The 18,420-nt window shown below is 40.7% G+C and overlaps 1 protein-coding gene across 24 annotated transcripts in view; it reads left to right on the plus strand.

The window, feature by feature from the left end:
• The window catches only part of LOC110987743 (calcium-activated potassium channel subunit alpha-1-like), a 79,812-nt gene that overhangs the window by 20,981 nt on the left and 40,411 nt on the right, over nt 1-18,420 (plus strand). For all 24 annotated transcript variants that reach the window (XM_087129806.1, XM_087129813.1, XM_087129808.1 and 21 more), the window contains exons 3-7: nt 8,406-8,499; nt 9,373-9,484; nt 11,048-11,199; nt 13,507-13,677; nt 14,471-14,562. In XM_087129806.1, the coding sequence (XP_086985932.1) occupies nt 8,406-8,499; nt 9,373-9,484; nt 11,048-11,199; nt 13,507-13,677; nt 14,471-14,562 (621 nt within the window). The remainder of the gene's footprint in view (nt 1-8,405; nt 8,500-9,372; nt 9,485-11,047; nt 11,200-13,506; nt 13,678-14,470; nt 14,563-18,420) is intronic.

The raw sequence follows: 18,420 nt of genomic DNA on the forward strand, positions 1-18,420 counted from the left end.
CATTTGTAAGGTGTTTCCCTGAATTGGTTGCCAACATTGGTACACTATCTACAAGTAGAAATCACAACTCCATACATTGTGTGTTCTCACTTTTTTCAAGAAAATCCATATGGTTCCAAGTGCTACGGCACTTCGCAGTTAAAACGGAAAGCAAATTTGGAGTTGAAGTGAAGTGAACTAATGCATTTATATACTCTCAGAAATTGAAATGCACCTTGAGCCTTTCCTTTGTCTGAAAGGGACGTCATTCTTACGGGGATCCCTTTTTGGGGTTGGAGTCAGAAATGATTTTGGTACAGATTTCCAATTTGCATACCACATGTTAGAACAGCCCAGAGGAAGATGGAGGAATAAATGAGGTTTGCCTCTCGTGCTTTTGTGTTGCCAGTTATTGACTCTGTCAGCTTTGTTTTGTTTTGTTTTGTTTTGTTTTGAAAAGAAATAAGCATGTGCATGACAGCGATCCGTGGTGGTACTAACACAAACATGTTTTATATTGGACGTTATTGATTTTTGAGACTTCTACAGATCAAACTCTTTATATTTTCAAATGATTTGCTGTGCCTAACACTGATTGACAGAGACAGGACAAGGACAGTTACCTGGTTTACTGACTTACAATGTACGTTTGTTAAGGTGACATAAAATGACAGTTTCGGGGGGAGGGGGGGAGTGATGCTCTTGGACAACATTTCATGACAGATGGAGATGACCGATTGTAAGACAGATACCTGAGACATGATATAATGACAGCTGGATCTGTGAACTTCGAAGATGACAGCTGAAATGATGTAAATGAAGATGATGAAAGTGAAGATCAGAGAATTTAACCAAGAGATGTTAGTTTTGAGAGAAGGCCAATTAATACCTGTTAGTGACAGTTCTGGTGGGAGAGGAGTACATGTACGTGTAGCTGTACAGACATGTAGTGCAAGGTTGCTTCAGTTGTCAATTATGCATGCATTCAGAGCTACTCAACAATGATCTTGGCAACGCCTGACACCTTCCAAAAGCCTGCTGTATAGACAAACAAGTTCATGTGACGGACAAAATGAGCTGATCTTTAAGTTTTACAAGAAAATGTCCTGAGAAGAGAGTTGGCGGCATTTTCTAGAAGAATTGCCCTCCTGAGAAGAGATTTGAGTCTCGCAAGCGTGAGTGTTGAAGGATTCATTCTGGGAGACAGTTTGACGGTCAGAGCCCTCGGCTAGATGTTGTACCGAGAGAAAAATGAGAGGCAGAAGAGGGGAGTGAGTGCCTGTAATGAATGAATGTGCCGGGATAAAATTTGATCAAGGGTTTGACATACTCGCACATGTTGGCTTGAAAAAAAAATTGACGTGATATAAGAGGTGTAAACAGACAGTCACCGTGTGTTTTCGTTTGTCGATTTTTTCCCCTTTGAGACAAAGGTATGTGTTAGTATGCTGAGTTATTGAGCTGGCGTATGCATAACAGCTCCAGAGATTCACAGATACGCAGTTCTGCAGAGGTTACCAACAACAGCTTGTTGTCACGGCAGCAGTCTTGATCAATACAGAGCGTGCCCGGTGATTGATGAAGGACTGTGCAGCCCTACAAGGGCTGGGAACTGGGCAGTGCTTTCTTCCTTGGAAACCAACAGATGCGAGGAAGACACAGCTTTCCCCTTGCAACTAAGAAAGTTATGTCCCCCTAGCTCTGCCGATCACACGGATCAATGTGGTCTCGTCCTCAGTGCGAATAACCACCAGGCAGGTGTCCAGGATTCGAAACGCCCAAAGTGCAGAGACGCTTGCCGTGTTGATCACTGAGGCGTCGGTAATGCGTCTTAGTCTGTGGTTTTTAAATTGACATTGAGACGTCAGGATGTGGATTTCACTGGATTTAATTTGGAGTAGGTGTTATTATTAGGTTATGCTTGCAGATTACGCAGTGATGCGATTTCATGTTGTCCCAGGTGTGTGGTGATTAAAGTATCGCATGCATGGTCTAAGATTGCTTGTACTTTTTTCCTTCTCTCAAGAATGGACTTAAGCGGTGCGTCACGAAACAACTTATTGAAAGTCACTGAAGACAGTGTGACCCGTCATTTCCCGAGGGTGACGGTACATAAATAAATTGTTTGGATACTTTGGGACAATCATATTTTGTATTGCTGGTAGTGGTTTATAATCTGGAGTTGTTGCACAATGCGACAGTAATTATGATTATAGTGGTTTCATTGGAGTTACATGTACCATTTCAGTATTACATTTGTTCATTATTTTGGTATACTCTGATAAAAGTGTAAAATATGACACACTGACGGATACTAAAAATCAGTTAGATGATTTTGTATTTCATGTGTACCCGAAGCATACCGTTGAGTGTCCAATCTCCAAATCACATGAGAAGTAGTTTGTACTCCTTCATGTAACTCCCCTCCATGAGAATTACCGTTATTACATTTGCATGTACATGTATCATTCTATTTACTGAAAATTAACTTTAAGATTAGGGAAAATTAGTGGCATTTACGAAATTGGTCATAGAATTGGCCACGTAAACCGGGAGCAGTTTGAGTTGGATAACTCGCAAACTTAATCTTGAATATGTTATAAAACTTAATTGTCTCGTTTCATAGTAAAGTGGGATTTTTTTCTACTCTAGCTAGTTTGTTATACATGCGGACGTGGCAGGCATAGACTTCATAGCTGTCCACTGTTTCTGCATTGTGCTTGATAAAAATTTCACGAAGGCTTCCATTACTCACGCTTAATAATGGATACCCAATTATACTTGTATTTTGCCGTACTTATTGCTGGATCAGAACAGTGTTACTATATCTCTCATTTCAAGGACATGAAGTATGAAAATTCGTGTCAAAAACTGCTTTTAAATGCTGCCTTGAGGAATACAGATCTAGATGTACTTCCATTTCAATTTAATGTTCGTGTTTTCTTTGAAGTACATGTATGGTCATAGGGTAAAAAAAGAATATTATGTTACATATCAATATTGAACAACGGTAAGTGCATGAATACATGTACTATGTGGCGCAGGTATCGCTGGACCTGTTTGTTGCAGTGAGTTTATCTTGATTTGGTACAGAAAAAAATCTATAAGTGATGTGTACAAGTTGATGAAATAGACAGTGGGCTGTAGGCTGTAGCTGTACCGGGTACCATGCCCCTTATTACTAACGTTTTGAACATGGCTACAGCCTTTATTTATTCACATAAGGGCAAGGCTCTCAAAGTTCCCCGAAATGAGCACTTTCGTGCGTGATTAATTTAACTCTGTCTTGTTCATTAGCTAAAACATCCCTTTTCCAGACAGCTTGACTATTCCCCACACTCGAGCGAAGTGCCTCATACATGTTGCACCATACCTCGTACATATTCATGATGGAGAGCTTAACTCCATTGGTCCAATTGTTACCCTTACCAGTTGATATTTTGGCTGTTTACCAGGTGCACATGCAAGGATCCCTGCACAAGTCAAATACAGGCTAGAACTGAACTGTTCCCTGGGAATAATCCACAGAACTGTCTCACAGGTTACGTACGCGTGCTTGAGCATACATGTACATGTAGTCCGAATGCACTCAGCCGCATGCGTATATTCTGCCTTTTCCTTGCTCCTGAAATTTCCATGGCAACAAAATATGCTTGAGGTATGATAAAAAAAAATAACATCTTTTTATTTTTGGGTGGATAGTCAATTATAGCTTCCCTCATTCCAGGGAGTTGACTAGCAAGCGCCCTCAGGCTGGGCTCTGCCTTAGGAAGTTATTTGTCAGCATCCAGGTCCGGTACCTTCAGGAGGTAAAATCGACTATCCAATCTTAAAACCATGTTATTTTTGCATAGCCAACGTAATTGAATTTTGCAAGTTAATCAGATCATGTCACTTGTTGACGTCAATGTTTGGTTTTATTACCGTTGTGAGTTTATTACTGTCCATGAGTTGCATATGCCAGTACAGCAGTGCTTGTTTGCAAACCGCTTTCGCGTCTCTTTGCATGCCTGAGTGCGTTTTGAAGTCAGTCAGTATGTTAGACCAGAAATGAGCAAGAGATGTGAAAGAAGGTTAGCTTGTATTTCCGTTGAAAAAAAATCTGCACACAAAGATGACAGGATGTTGTTGACTCGGAAGACATACGCTGTAAATCATGTATGTGTTAAGATCTGCATGTCATGAAGAGAAATGTACCGGCACCACTGAATGACAAGCTATTGTGCTTGATTCTACATGTGTGTATAAAAAGGTTGTGGTTGTCATGGTGTTGCTATGGCAGTGTCCATTGAAGTGCTTGCCTGATTTCATTCGAAGGTGGCAAAAATTAGTGATAACCCATGAACAAGGCCAGAACTGTGACACGCTAATGAGATTTTGGATTTCACCGTGCTGATCACTGGTTGATGAATATTTGAATTCTGCCGTTTGCTGATGTTCTGTGCCGGGGTAACAGTGATCCACCCACAAGAACAAGTCATTTTTAAAGTTTTAATGAAAACAATTGACAAAAAGATTACAAAGCAATGTACTTAAATTACTGTCTGACTGTGTGATCTTTAATGCCCACATTTCATGAAGTTGCTTTCTTAAATGAAAAACTTTGATAAAGACAAAATTAGTGACCAATTCAGTTTGTCAAATTCAGCAGCACTTCCCATGTCAGTGAACCCCCCCCCCTTATTCTAAAGATCGAACTGTGTGGTCATATTTTGTGTAATTTGTCTCACAGCAAGTCAAGTGAAAAAGAAGCGTGCATTTGAAAATGAAAAGTATTTACTTATGTGTGCACATGAATGAAGGGATGTCGTCAGACTGTATTGGGTGTCATGCTGGTTGCTAGGGTGATCCCTCGAGTGAATGTCCTGCCAGGGAATTAAGACGGAAAGAGCTTTGGCGACAACACTCCACCACAGTACTGTCCTTTAAGAGCTTGTTTGGATTGAAAGCCTCTCAACAGAAAATTCATTGGCTAATTCCTGACGAGTGACTCAATTTCTGTTTATGTGAAAATTCCTCACAGAGTCACATATACATTACATGTAATTTACACCATCAAAAAGAAAGGGTACATTGCAGAGCCTGTCACATCACAGTGATGTTCCTTTCATTTTGCACAAAGCTTTTTAAATCATTTCAAGCGAAATATTTAACCCTGCAGTTCTCTCGAGGCATTTCTTCAAGCACCAAACTGAATTCATTGTTACAAAAAAAACATGAAGCCCTTTTAAACCTCGTCGTTGGACATGACAGTGTTTCGTGTTGTAGAATAGATTTCATCCCTTTCCAGCATGATTGATTACATGATGGGGCTTTCCAAATATGTGCCCTGGAGTACAAGTAATGTTATTTTCTTTAAGTCATAACAGAGCAGTGTAATGAATGTGTGAATAAACATGCCATTGCATACACCAACGGGCCCTTTATGTTGAAACTATTATATGGGCATACCCTGTACGTGGTTTCTGGACACTTATTGCACATGTACATGTACAGTACTTGGTTACTTTAATAAAACCATATTGCGGTTGAAGGATTGAGAACTGTCAGGGTTAAAGTACATATACGTGTCTTCCTGACACATGTACGTGCAGTTATTAAACTTCAGCTAGAGTAGTCGATCTTTGATTCTCGTACATAATGAAACATACAATGTGCCTACTTGCTAGCCTTTTTATCACGAAGGCATAAGTTTTAAAAGGGCATTTTTCCTTGAGGCACAGTCTGTCGCTTGTCAGTTTTTGCATTACGTTCATTTGCTGCGACATAAGATCCCGAGAAACTATAAGGGGGATGCTTTGTGATTAACCTTGGGAAATTTGAGCTCAGTGAGTGCTGTTTATTCCAAGAAACACAATATTCTAAGATTCGGACTTCAAAACAAAAGTTGCTGTTTTGAATTGCACCTGAAAGTCAGCTTCTAGGACTCACCCTCATTCGGCCTATTGCAGCCAGTGTGATGTGCAATGAACCAACAAATTAATGGTATAACTACATGTACCAAACCTTTCTGTGCATTGTGTTTATGTCTGCATAATTTGAAATGGCCTTCTTTCACCACATTCTTCAAAATGACAGCTTGCCTGAAAGAAATATTCCGCAGGGAGCTTTGTCCCATATAACTCTCTTGAAACCCAATTTGCTTTTTGACAATCACTCAGCCAGTTACTCTCTGGACAGCTGCAAATGTGGGACTGTACCTTCGGTGTTTTTGTTCAAGGTGTAGCTCGTCGAGCGAATCATCCTCCCCACAGGTTTTCTTGTTATCTTTTCTTGTTATCTTTGATGTGTGTCGCGCTAATGACAGTGACAGCAAGGATGGTCACACCAGTAATGTAAGCGTTTCACAATAGAGTGCCTCCAAGAGTTTGCAATGCGTTGCCAATCATAATGCGCGAAATCTGTTGACCCAACGGGCGTTTTGAAATGGTCGACAAATTTCGCGCGTTGTGAGTGGCCAACGCGTTGCAAACTCTTGGAGGCGCTCTATTGTGAATCGGCGTATTGGTGGAGATGATTAGGACGGGGATGATACTCTTACAGTGACATCGGTTGTTGTACCACAATAATACTGATTGTCATGATAATCATGAGAATAGAACAGATAATGATTGGAATGCTGATGAGGATGATAGGCTTGACAGGAATGTGGGGAGGGCAGAATTGAAAGGATGTCGAGAATACTGGTGAATCAGATAATTGAGATAACGGTGATCTTGGTTGATTTTGCAATGGTAATCATGACTTTGTGTTTGTAAGGGCTTTGTTTGAAATTGTTTTGGTACCTGGTATGTTGGGTTGTTTGTTTGTTGGGGTGTTGGGGGTTGTTTGTTTGTTTGTTTGTTTGTTTGTTTGTTGGGGTGTTGGGGTTGTTTGTTTGTTTGTTTGTTTGTTTGTTTGTTTGTTTGTTTGTTGGGGTGTTTGTTTGTTGGGGTGTTGGGTTGTTTGTTTGTTTGTTTGTTTTATCGTGTGCATAGTTATTCTGTGATCATCTCGATCACCATTGTTGAGTGTGTGCTAATGCAAATGTGCTCAATGTGAAGACAGGTTGCTTTGGAGATGAACTGAGCGAAACCAAGTTTGATATGTTTTTTTGCACAGACACGCCTGGCAATCGGTCTTTGTGCCATTTTTACCCCCTTCCATACATGTACGTGACGATGATGCAGCCAAGATGCATGCGAAAAGAGAAACTCCACCCTTTGCAAATTTCCAATCTTTGCAAGCTTTCCTCTGCCGGCAAAGGTAATAGAATGATTATCTGTGGGGACGACAATACCGCAACCCAGGGAATCATATTATGGAAATGTTGTTACGCAGAGGTGTATGCCATTAGAGAAGAAAAGCCCTTGTGAGTGCCGGAGACGAATCCTTGTCCCAGACGTGAGCTGACAAGTCTGATTAGTGTTGCCTGTTAAGTTGCAAATAGAATTACAAACTTGCAAGATGCTGGTAGGGATTACTGCCATCCATTTTAACTTTAAAACAGGCGCTCCAGTGGAACTGTAATGCACTCGTGCACTGACCTTATGTTAAGGTGAACGCAACAGAGCTTCACAGCTGTTCATCAATCAAGGACAAGATAGAATAACTACCACCTCATGAGACTTCAAAGTGGCAGGGCCCCCATTTAAATAGTACGGGGTCGTTGGAATTGCAAACATGTTGAAAGGCACCTTGATCAAACCCAGGATATCTTTTTAACGTCTCAACAGACGAGTGGACACAAGATTCATACTGAGAAAGATAGTTTGAAGATCTCTGCAGAAAAGGCTGGGGGCTTTTGAAAAATTCTTGAATCATTGGGAATTAATCAAAATCTTTTTTCTACATTTGGACAAAATAATGTCACTGTGGCTGTGTCATTTTCCTTCCATGAGAGAGAGAAAAAATACATTTTGAGTCACTTTGAAGACCAAGTCACCAACTCGAAATAGTTTGAAACCGTGAGGAACCTTTTTTGGTTACATGGCCTATCCAAATCAACAATCCTACTGTACTCTTGTCATACTTTAGTGAATGAAGCTTGACTGAAATTAGCGAAAAGTTACAGCAAGGCGGTTGAATGGAATTTCATGACTGCAGAATCGAACAAGTTTAAAATTTTGGGAAACAAAAAAGCAGCTGAATGAGACTGACCCGTGAGGTTGTGCGTCTTGAAATGACCATTTATTTTCACATAGTGAGGGGAATTTGGTGGAACAGAAGTTAGAAGTCGGTGCAAGAGATAAAAAGACAGAGAGGCAGTTGAGAGAGTTATGAAAGTCAGATGAAGATCAGCATGACATGACGAACAGACAGACGTGTATCACGAAACGAATTCTCGGCATTGGACAAATGCTACCTTTAACGGTTAAGAATATTATGCCCTTTCTTCCTCCCAGGAAAAAAATCGCCCTCTCATACCTTGCTTTCCTCTCTCGCAGGCCCATCGAGAGGTGTTTTGTTCTGTCCCAGGATACCTTATTCCAAGTGGATCTTGCTTTCAACTTATTTTTCTTGTTGTACTTTGTGCTGCGGGTAAGTCGCTCGCGCATGAGCATCTTGGCAAATAGGAAAGGGAAAGTGTAAAAGACGAATAAATAAACTTCAGAGTGTGAAATGAAAGTCGGGCCAAACGTAAACAGAAGTGAGCCTGAGAAATGCATGTAAACACTGAGCCCTGTTTCCTGTGAGTTCTGGTTGCGAAGGAAAACTTATATTTGCTGAACTTAGTTGAGTTTAATCAACTTTCATTTCTTGTCAAGATGTACTTTGCATCGAGGAGATGTTAATTTTTAATTTCAGGTTTTGTCCTTAGACCTTGAAATAATTTCACAGTACCTGCTGTTTCATCTGACTCAAACCGGCCAACCGACCCCGGCAAGCTCGGTGGTTGAGTGCACTAGTAAGCAGAAATTCGTAGGTTTGAGTCCCAGTTTGCGATTATTTTTTCACGAACTTGTGGACAAACACTGAGAATACAGCGGTAATTAATATATGTCAGTGTACCGTAGGGCAAAACCTGTAATTTAAAAATTTCCATTTCTTTCTCCAGGTTGTTCAATCTGGCTAATATTAGCACATACAACCTGCCAAAAATCCTAAATCAACCAAGAGTAAACAAAAAAAACCACGAAAGCAAAAACCAAGAAACAGCTCCCTAACACAATTTTGTCACTGGTGGGAAACCAAGAAAAAAGTATACAGAACCCACTTGACTTGGGGTCTGTGGATTTAGCCGGGGGGGGGGGGGAATTTTGAGATAGCTTGGCCACATTTTTTTAGATCGATGCACCGGTACTGCGTGTGTTAGATTCTCATTTATACATTATGTACATTTTACTTACATGTATATCCACATGTACATTCAAATGGCAACCCTTTTCCTTTGTCCCCTGTCTCTCTCTGCAGTTTGTGGCTGCACCAGACAAGTTTTGGTTCTGGCTCACCTGGAATTCCATAGTAGACTTCTTTACAATACCTCCAATCTTTGTGTCCATGTACCTACAACGAACATGGCTCGGTAAATACATGCCATTTTGAGTTTAAAATGTAGCACAGGTACAAGTTTGCAAATACGTCGTTGTTTTCTCTACTTGTGTTTTGACCCAATACGTACTGTGAAAAACAGGGGTGTATTCCACTTGGAGGTGGTGTCAAATGTTATGATGTTGCCCTTGTGTGCACAAAATCATGCAGGAAAAGATGCAAGAATCAGACTTTCACATGCGCAGTTGCAGCATTGAAGCTCGATACACAAACAGTATTACATACATGTGTTTAAGTTGGTGACCAAGGCAGTACAGTGTGTCAGGGATGAGATTTCTCAGCTTTTCAGCTGATTTCAGCTTTTTTCATTCTGGATTTCATTTTTTTTTTCTTCACTGGCTGTGTACATCAGTTTAGGAGTTTTTTCACAGTGCAGCTTCTTTACGCCTTTTTTTCGGCTATTTTCAGCTATTTTTTATTATTGGTCAATCTCATCCCTGAGTTTGTGCTCTTTCCATCGGGTTGGGAAGTCAAACGACATAGTACAGCTAAAGTGCAGCCAAGCTAGGTCTAATCTGAGGAGATGCCGCAGCTGAGGCAATGCTGCACTCGCGTTTTTTGTAAGCTTGATGCATGCGTGCTTTTGGTAATAAGCCTTTTGTGAGTTAAACTTGAATAAGATCTGGTCCACTGAGCTCTGTTCGCGTGAACATACATGCAACAATTTGAATTCTCCATACTAAAGACACTTGTTGTTATACCTTGTGATTGGGGGGAAGCGTTTGCTTTGCTACATAAGAGATGTCTTGCACCAATACACTGTTCGCAGTGGATAAGAAAGGCACAAAGGAACCAGTCCATTCCAGATACGGCAGTGGCAGTGCAAAAGCTTGCCCTGAATTATGAGGTACACGTATAGCAACAGTGCCTTTAGTCTTGGGAATTCAAATTGTTTTGTGCGTTCAGATAACTTGGTGTCCCGGATTTTATATAAATTTAAGTTGCAAAAAGGCTATTATTCACACGACCCTAATGGTTGAAGAGGCATGTCAAGGGCGTGCGATTGTCCACGAGCGTTGTGCTACCACAGACATGGCTTCTAATTCTGCGTACCGATTTACACCAAGAAGAAAATAAAATGTAAAAAAAGCCCCACCAAACCCCAGAACAAAATTCCTGCCAGTATACTTTGCACCATCATTACTAGCCACATATCTGTAGCTTCTTTTATTTGTTCACGTTATTAATGTGGCCATTTCACAGTAGTGCGCCACCAAGAGTTTGCAAGGTGTTGGCCAATCACAATGCGCGAAATTTGTTGACCCAATGCGCTTTTGGAAAGGGTCGACAAATTTCGCGCGTTATGATTGGCCAACGTGTTGCAAACTCTTGGTGGCGCACTATTGTGAATTGCCCGTATTGTCCATGTGTTTGGCCGATTTTAAGCAAGCTTTCCCTCATCAGATCTGGAGAGAGTCAAATTCAGACAACTTTCCTGCCAGTACTTTTGCATAAGTCTTCCCCTTCGGATACGTACTTGCAGCTCATGAAGGTTGTCTTTTCTACACGTGACCTTTTTCTCCCATTCCTCTGTTAGGTTTTCGTTTCCTTAGAGCACTGCGGATGATGCAGCTGTCCGAAATCCTGCAGTTTTTGAGCATTCTGCGGACGAGTGACACCATCAAGCTGGTCAACCTGGTCACCGTATTCTTCAGCATGTGGCTGACGGCCGCAGGCTTTGTTCACTTGGTAAATCAAAAAAAAGAGTTGCTCATTTGCTGTTACTTTACTGAATCTGTTCTTTGTCTCAAATTTTTTTTCACTCTACACTTTTCCCAATTTGCCGACAAGCTGCTTGGGTGGCGTGCCTAGTTTATTTGCACTATTTCCTTCCCAGCACAAGGTAATATGTATACATTGTCGTTAACAGCTACATTCACAAAATTTAACTACAAAAACAACTCTTACCCTCTGCAGACTGCAGTGAGAGCACCATAAAGTTATTAAAAGTCATCATTAGCGAATCAGAATGGAGTTATCAACCGTAGTCAAGTGACACCATTATGCCAAACAGATGCTAATTGAGGCTCATTGACTATTCAACCTGTCATTCGACCAGTCCACCGGGATGCTTCCGGTATCCTATAACCATGCGCTGCACGTTCACCCATCCTGTCCTCCCCCCCTCCCTTGACATTCAACCAGGAATGTTTGAATCATTACTGGCCACTCCAAATCGTTTCCCCCCTCCTCATCAGGTCAGCAGCTGAGGTCCTGCTTGATGAAGCAGTAAGCCTATCTCCCGGGAGCATCTTCATCATCTTGCGCTCAGCTGCACATGATGATTTGGTGTTCGTGCAGGGTTTCCAATGCAGTCAAGTCTCAGGGACATTAAATACTGGCAATCTGTAGATGCCTCAGCCGTTTTGAGACAGAGACAGCAAGGCCTCCCTTAATCTTACTCACTAGAATGTACACAAGTTCTACCTGTCTTTAGAAATTTCACTAAATCTTCTTGCTGACTTTAAACTTATCGTTATGCACACAGCCTGTAAATACTAGTTAATTGAACAGCCGACTCATTCCTGTTGGTCACGACTGCATCACATGGTTGGCTTTAAAGCCGTTGACACTCCCAAATGGTTTGGAGCTCTCCCAGTTTGGTAACGAAATGTTGACTCACACCAGAGTTACGGCAAGGAGGGTGTTGCACAAAGCATGACGTTAAGTCCATGTACAGCATTGTTGGAAAAATATAAAAACTTGCGTTTGAACTTTTAGGCAAAAAAGTTATGGCAATGGAGAGTAGCTGAGGGGGTTGTTAAACGAAAATTTTCTAAATGAGAATAAGAGCGTGACGATTATCACATCACACTTTTACTCACAGCGTTTCATTGTATTCCTTTTCTTGAAATGCACATTTTGACACTTGGCATACCCAGTAGTACAAACTTTAGACATGTAGGGCGCTGTGCGTTCAGAAACCGTTCAAAGAAAATTGTCTGGAGGCAAAGAAGAGGTCTAAGTTGATAGGAAAACTGAGCATGAAACATGCGGTTATTTTGTATGAAAAACATGTTCCATCTCTGAGCCGTTTTAATGGCTCTGTCGGTGTTACTGGCAAGACAAATGCTGGAAGTGACGGGAGATTGTTGGGTGACCTCAAGCCTGGCCAGACAGTACACAAAGTGCCGCATGTTTTATTAAAGTGCTGTGAATGTGAGCAGAATGATGTGTATTCTGCATTAATCAGCAGCCAATGAAGTCTTAAGATACAGGCATTTTGTGGCACTTGACTGCTACTGTTAAGTGCTATGTAGGCTTTTGCAACATAAGGTGCCATCTTGTTCCATTTCTCAATGAGTCTAGATACAAGTACACTGTGCCTGAGGTGTTTCAATTTCTATTGGAGCTGCCAAGCTTGACTCTTGCCAAATATAACAAATGCAAGCAAAGCTGTCCGAATTTACAATTGTCAAAATTGTTCTCTTTGACACGCCAACATGTACATGTATAGTAATGTGTTGCCCTTGGCAAATACTGTAAGTTTTATACTAAATTTTGGCTTCCCAAAAAACAAGTTTCCTACCATGAAAATTCGGTTCTGGTTTCACCCTCGGCTGGTTGGTGTGTGTGTTTAGTTACATGGGTCGTTCCATGAGGTTAGGGCACAATTTGTGACAGTGTCCTTGATATACATGTATGGGTACGTTTTACCACCTGTCATGACCTGTAGAGTAGGTCATTTACTCTGTAAAAGTAACACACACCTCTGTATTCAGCCTTGCAAGAAGTATAATTTGGAATCCACATGCAGGGAAATAACTGTTCATTTTTATGGAACCCATGTAACAATGGACACCATCACAAATTGTGCCCCAACCTCATGGAATGACCCACATCACATTTTTACGTAACGCTGATATTTATCTGCTTACAGTTGCAATGCGAACAAAGCCAAGAGTGTTGTGACCACTTCATGAATGGGGAATTGGTGTTATTTTGCTATTTCAGTGGTTTACTCTGCTCATTTACCCTGCACCATTTCAAACCCAGGTTGAGAACTCTGGTGATTTCTGGAATGGCTTCAGCAATCCCGAAAACATCGATTACTGGACCTGTGTTTATATCCTTGTGGTGACCATGTCAACCGTCGGCTACGGGGATGTGACTGCAAAGACCACTCTGGGCAGGATTTTCATCGTGATCTTCATCTTTGGCAGCGTGGTAGGTTTTACTGTCCAAAGCAAAACCCGATTTTCACCAAGTAATAGAAAGGATGAGAAGGATTCCAACTGCTCTCTTAGATCTTAGTTGCACTTCGCTACCATCTTACAAAATAGAGATCGACAAGAATATAGCAAACTTTCACTTGATTTCTGTAAAGTTACTTTACTTGATAGTGTTAGCATGTATATAAATTCCAGCTCTCTCTGTGTCAAGCAGAGCACCGTGGACATAACGCTTTTTAAAAAACTTCTTAAATTCTTGTAATTATAAAGAGTTCCCCGGAGTATTGAAAAGAGTATGTCTTAGGACAGTTTGATTCAGTTAACCGTCAGCAGGGCTGCATCCGAATCGGTTGTCTAGTGCTAGGTCTAGGTCTTCATTCCATTGGAAATGTGTGGAGACGCGTAGACAATAGACCTAGCCGTAGCTCTGGAAGCCCGTTTCAGACATGGCCTAGGAACGGTTGAAGTTTTTCAGGTAGTCAACAATCAGACGTAGTCCATGCTTTCACTTCTTGTCATTCACTCCGTTGAAAAATTCTACACGAGAAGATTGAGGTTGGTTAGTGGTGTTACAAAGGCACAGTTAGCAGGAGGGCTCTTTGTCAGGACGATTCAGCAGTACCGGGTTAAGATTAAGATCTTATGGCTCAAAAATCAAATTAAGTATGAAGAACTTATGGAATTTTAACATTCTGATAAACTGTATTTGTCAGCTGCAGGGGTGTTTCTCGTCAAAGAATAGCGAGTAATCCTCCACTTTTTCTCGTGAAATATCCTTTCCGAAATAGGCGATCTATACCAGCTACCTCCCCGAGTGCGCCGAGATCTTTGGAAGGAGGAAGAAATACCAGGGTTCCTACCAGTCAGAGAAGGGACGAAAGTAAGTAGAATTCCAGTACAGAGTATTGGTGAATCTAGACAGGCAGGTGGAGTATGAACTTGATGATCTTTACAAGACTGGTCGGTTTTAAGAAAGCAGGAGGGGATTTTTACAGTGGTCTCATGGCATGAACATCGCCGGATGCGTCCTTCATAATGATTTGTCTGTTCACCAGGAGAAAATTAGCAATGAAGACCCTGTAGAGCACGCATATTCATGAAGTCGTTGGTGAGTTATTAAAGTTCAAATAATGCATTTATAACGCGTAAAGATGCACCTACAATGCGTGCACAGAATGAATTGGGAAGGGGGTTTTGACAAGGATCTGTCGGCGCGAACATCACAAAATGTGCCGTTCATTGAGCTCATCACCTGGAGGAAACTGAAATCCACATGGGATATGTCTAATCATCAGGTTGATGATGAGTCATACTTGTCATATTTTATTTATCTTAAACTCCCGTCATGTATGCTGTGGTAATTTTTTTTTTCATAAATACTAAGAAGTGAACATTGTTAGACTGTTTTCCCAAATGATAAATTTAAAAGAGCCTTCCAGAATTGTTTTATAAAGGTTAGATAATTATGTTAGTCACAAATGCTCAATCCATCTTGAACTTTAAAAGTTTAAACTACGTTTTCCTACGGAGAATAAATATGATATGACCCTCCCACTTTGTACGCAATATATATTCCCCTGGGCAGAGTTCATGATTTTCCCCACCAGCTTTTCAGAACTACATGTAGCCCTCTGACAAAACAAATAGTTGCTTAGCAACAGGTAGACCAGATGTTTCTGCTGGCCACCTTTTGTTGAAGTGGATTGTCATTAATTATTCCTGATTGCTATTCTCATTAGCATACTGGTTGGCTTGGGTTTCCCCCAAGGGCTTCACTTATTTCTAAAATGAGAGATTACTCTGCCAACAGGCGCTGCCACGGATGCTGCTCTGCTAAAAATACATGTAATATGAAATAATTTTAATCAAATAGCAATTCAAAATTATTTGGAATAACTTTCTACCCAGTTGAGAACATGTTCTGCTTGCATTAAAAAAAAAAAACAGAAAAAAATCTGGTGGACAACTAGCAGGTGAGCATTGCACTGATCATGTTTGGCCCTTGAGCAAAAATCACAAAATCGAGCATAACTTCTCAAGGAAGGTGATAAAACACACCTTGGTGTAATTTTAACGGATTTTGCTCCAGAGGCACATGCTAAAATAAACATCCTTCCTCTCAAAAAACAATCAAAACCCATCTTGTTGAAGCAGGTGTTCTCCGAATGGTTTATCAGTAGCATCAATGGAACAAAGGGTAACTATTTAAGTAGCTGGTGTTGCATTTATGCAGTTCTGCCGAAGTATGACATGAGAGAGTAGGGTATTGGTTATCATTCAGAATTTGAAACAGGCAATTCTCTTCAAGGATATCTTCCCTTTGCATGGCTTGATGGTGTGACCAGGGTGTGAGAATTCAGCTTTTTAGCCAATTTCAGCTTTTTTTTTGTTTAGATGTTGACCCTGAATTTCAGCTTTTTTTGTACACCTGGTCTGTACAAAAGTATGGCAACTTTTTACATTTCAGCTTATTGCCAGCTGTTTTCAGTTTTAAGTTCAAGTGGCCACTCACACCCCCCGATAGATGGGTTCATACTCCTGGTGAATGTGAAAGCAAAGCAACTTGGATGTCACGAAAAAATTGTAGCGAAATTCGCTTGAGCTGAAATGAACTCAATTTCTACGAATTTGCAGCACAAATATTCGATCTGACGTCACAACTTCGTATTCGTGCTTTCGTGCCAAGTACAGTACAGTACTCATTACGGTACAGTGGGCTTGTATTGTAAGCACAGTGTGTTGGCAGCCATACATTTATCACCTGTTGCTGTCTGTTTCTCATTAGTTTGATGCCTAGTATGATCAGCTCATAACCAGTACAAATTTACATCCACCGAACGTTTTTACTTTATTATCACGATCCTCCTCATAGCTTATGTACTTGTAATGATTGCATCTCTCTCTAGGGTCTTCTGCCCCATGTAAGCGCAGCTGGTTTCCTTCCTTGGTTTCCTGCTCTGTGTTCTCTGTGATGATTGTCGGTTTCATCATGCAGCGATCGCATTTACATTATCCTTTCAGAATCCTAGTTGTACATGTAACTTGGCTTGCTAACAGAAACAAAATTTTTAAAAAATGGATGAAACATCATGCCATCCACTGACATGTAGCAACTTCACAAGTGAGGTACTAAATTTTATTGTAAACAAAAGCACAAGGAACAAAAATGGTTTTACTGGATGAGTCACAAACCAGCATTTTTTTCTACAGCATGCATGAACAGTTATTTAGATTGGTAAGCATTTCTTATGTAACAAACAGGAAGCCTGAAATAATATTTGGTCAAAGGTCATAACACAGCTCAAGTTACAGGTAACCACAACGCTATTTAGTTATACCTGCATATACATTTATGGGAACCCACACCACCGGAAAAAAAGTAAAAGGACCCCTTTTTATTTTGTATATTTTACTGCTGAAAATGTGCATTTGATGTTTTTAAAAAAAATTTTATTCCAATGAGAACACAATCTAGACAAACAAAAGCTGAAAGAACTAAATCCCACTCATTGCTTGGAAAAAATTTAAAAAGTTAAGAAAAAAGTGGTCCTTAACTTTTGTGAGTTTTGTATTTCAGAATTGTGTTTACTAGGTTGGTTTTTAAAAAGGCACCTGAATTATTTGAATCAATTCAGTTTTTCGGCCTACGTCAATTGAATTTTCACTTTGCCCTGATAGGAGCTTCTGAATACCTGTATATGTACATGTATCACAGGTGCACTGTGTGCTACAGCAATACGTATGCACGTTCAGGCTATCTCTCAATAATGATCAGAGTAGAGAGATGCGGTTCTGCAGCTGCAAACCTCTGCTTCTTATCACCGGTGCCCTGAACATGAAAATAAAAGGCAATCTCAGATGAAACACTGTGAAGCTTAAAATTCACAGGTTGTTCGAATGTTTTGTGCATAAGAGAGTCATGCGAAGCCGGTGATGCATTTTACATTGATACATCTATGTGGGACAATGATAATATTTCGGGACTTTGGTATTAAAAAGATAATGATTGATGCCCTGTCATGTTTAATAGTCAAAACATCGATGGAGTTTCACATGACACAATGTATCTTTGTGGGTGTTGTTGTGCATGAATTGTATTTTTCACGAGGAGTGGCTCTTTCATTGCTCAAGTGGCCAATTTACTGCTTTCCAATTCTGTTTTTAAACTCGTGCTCACTCCTGTTTCTTGTTCTGCTCTCAACAATGGTTCAGTTTTTTATGTCCGTCCCTATATGTGTGCATCGTGCCCTTTTGAAAATGCTCAATCCAGGGCCGATGTGTGTAAGCATTGTAGTCAAGAGAGGATTGTGTATGGATCAGTGAGCTGTGAAACATGAAGAAGTTAAGCGTGAAGATGGTGATAGGCTCTGTGGATTGCCAGTGTGTCTGCGAGGCTTTATCCAAGATGGGACCGTACTAAGGCCGCTTTCTAATACTCAGCTTCGTCTCCGTCTCAAACTTCCTGTAGGAAACCAATCCCCGATTGTGGGCCTGAAGCGGTCAAGTTAAATTGAAATACTGTGTAGTTTGGCTCTTTTGCGTTTTACTTGATGTGTTGTGGCACTATCAGACTTACTATTGCACTTACAACCTCAAAGTCAGGAAGTAAAAAAACAGTTGAAGCCTGAGACGGAGCCCAAGTCGAGTATTGGAAAACGGCCTATATATAATGTATACACTAATAAAGTCATCAAAATAGATGACATGCACCGGCTTTGTCACCTTGAAGTATGGTAGC

The sequence above is a fragment of the Acanthaster planci genome, linkage group LG19, assembly GCF_054643075.1.
Source record: "Acanthaster planci isolate LZ-2023a linkage group LG19, COTS_SCS, whole genome shotgun sequence".
Lineage (NCBI taxonomy): Eukaryota > Metazoa > Echinodermata > Asteroidea > Valvatida > Acanthasteridae > Acanthaster > Acanthaster planci.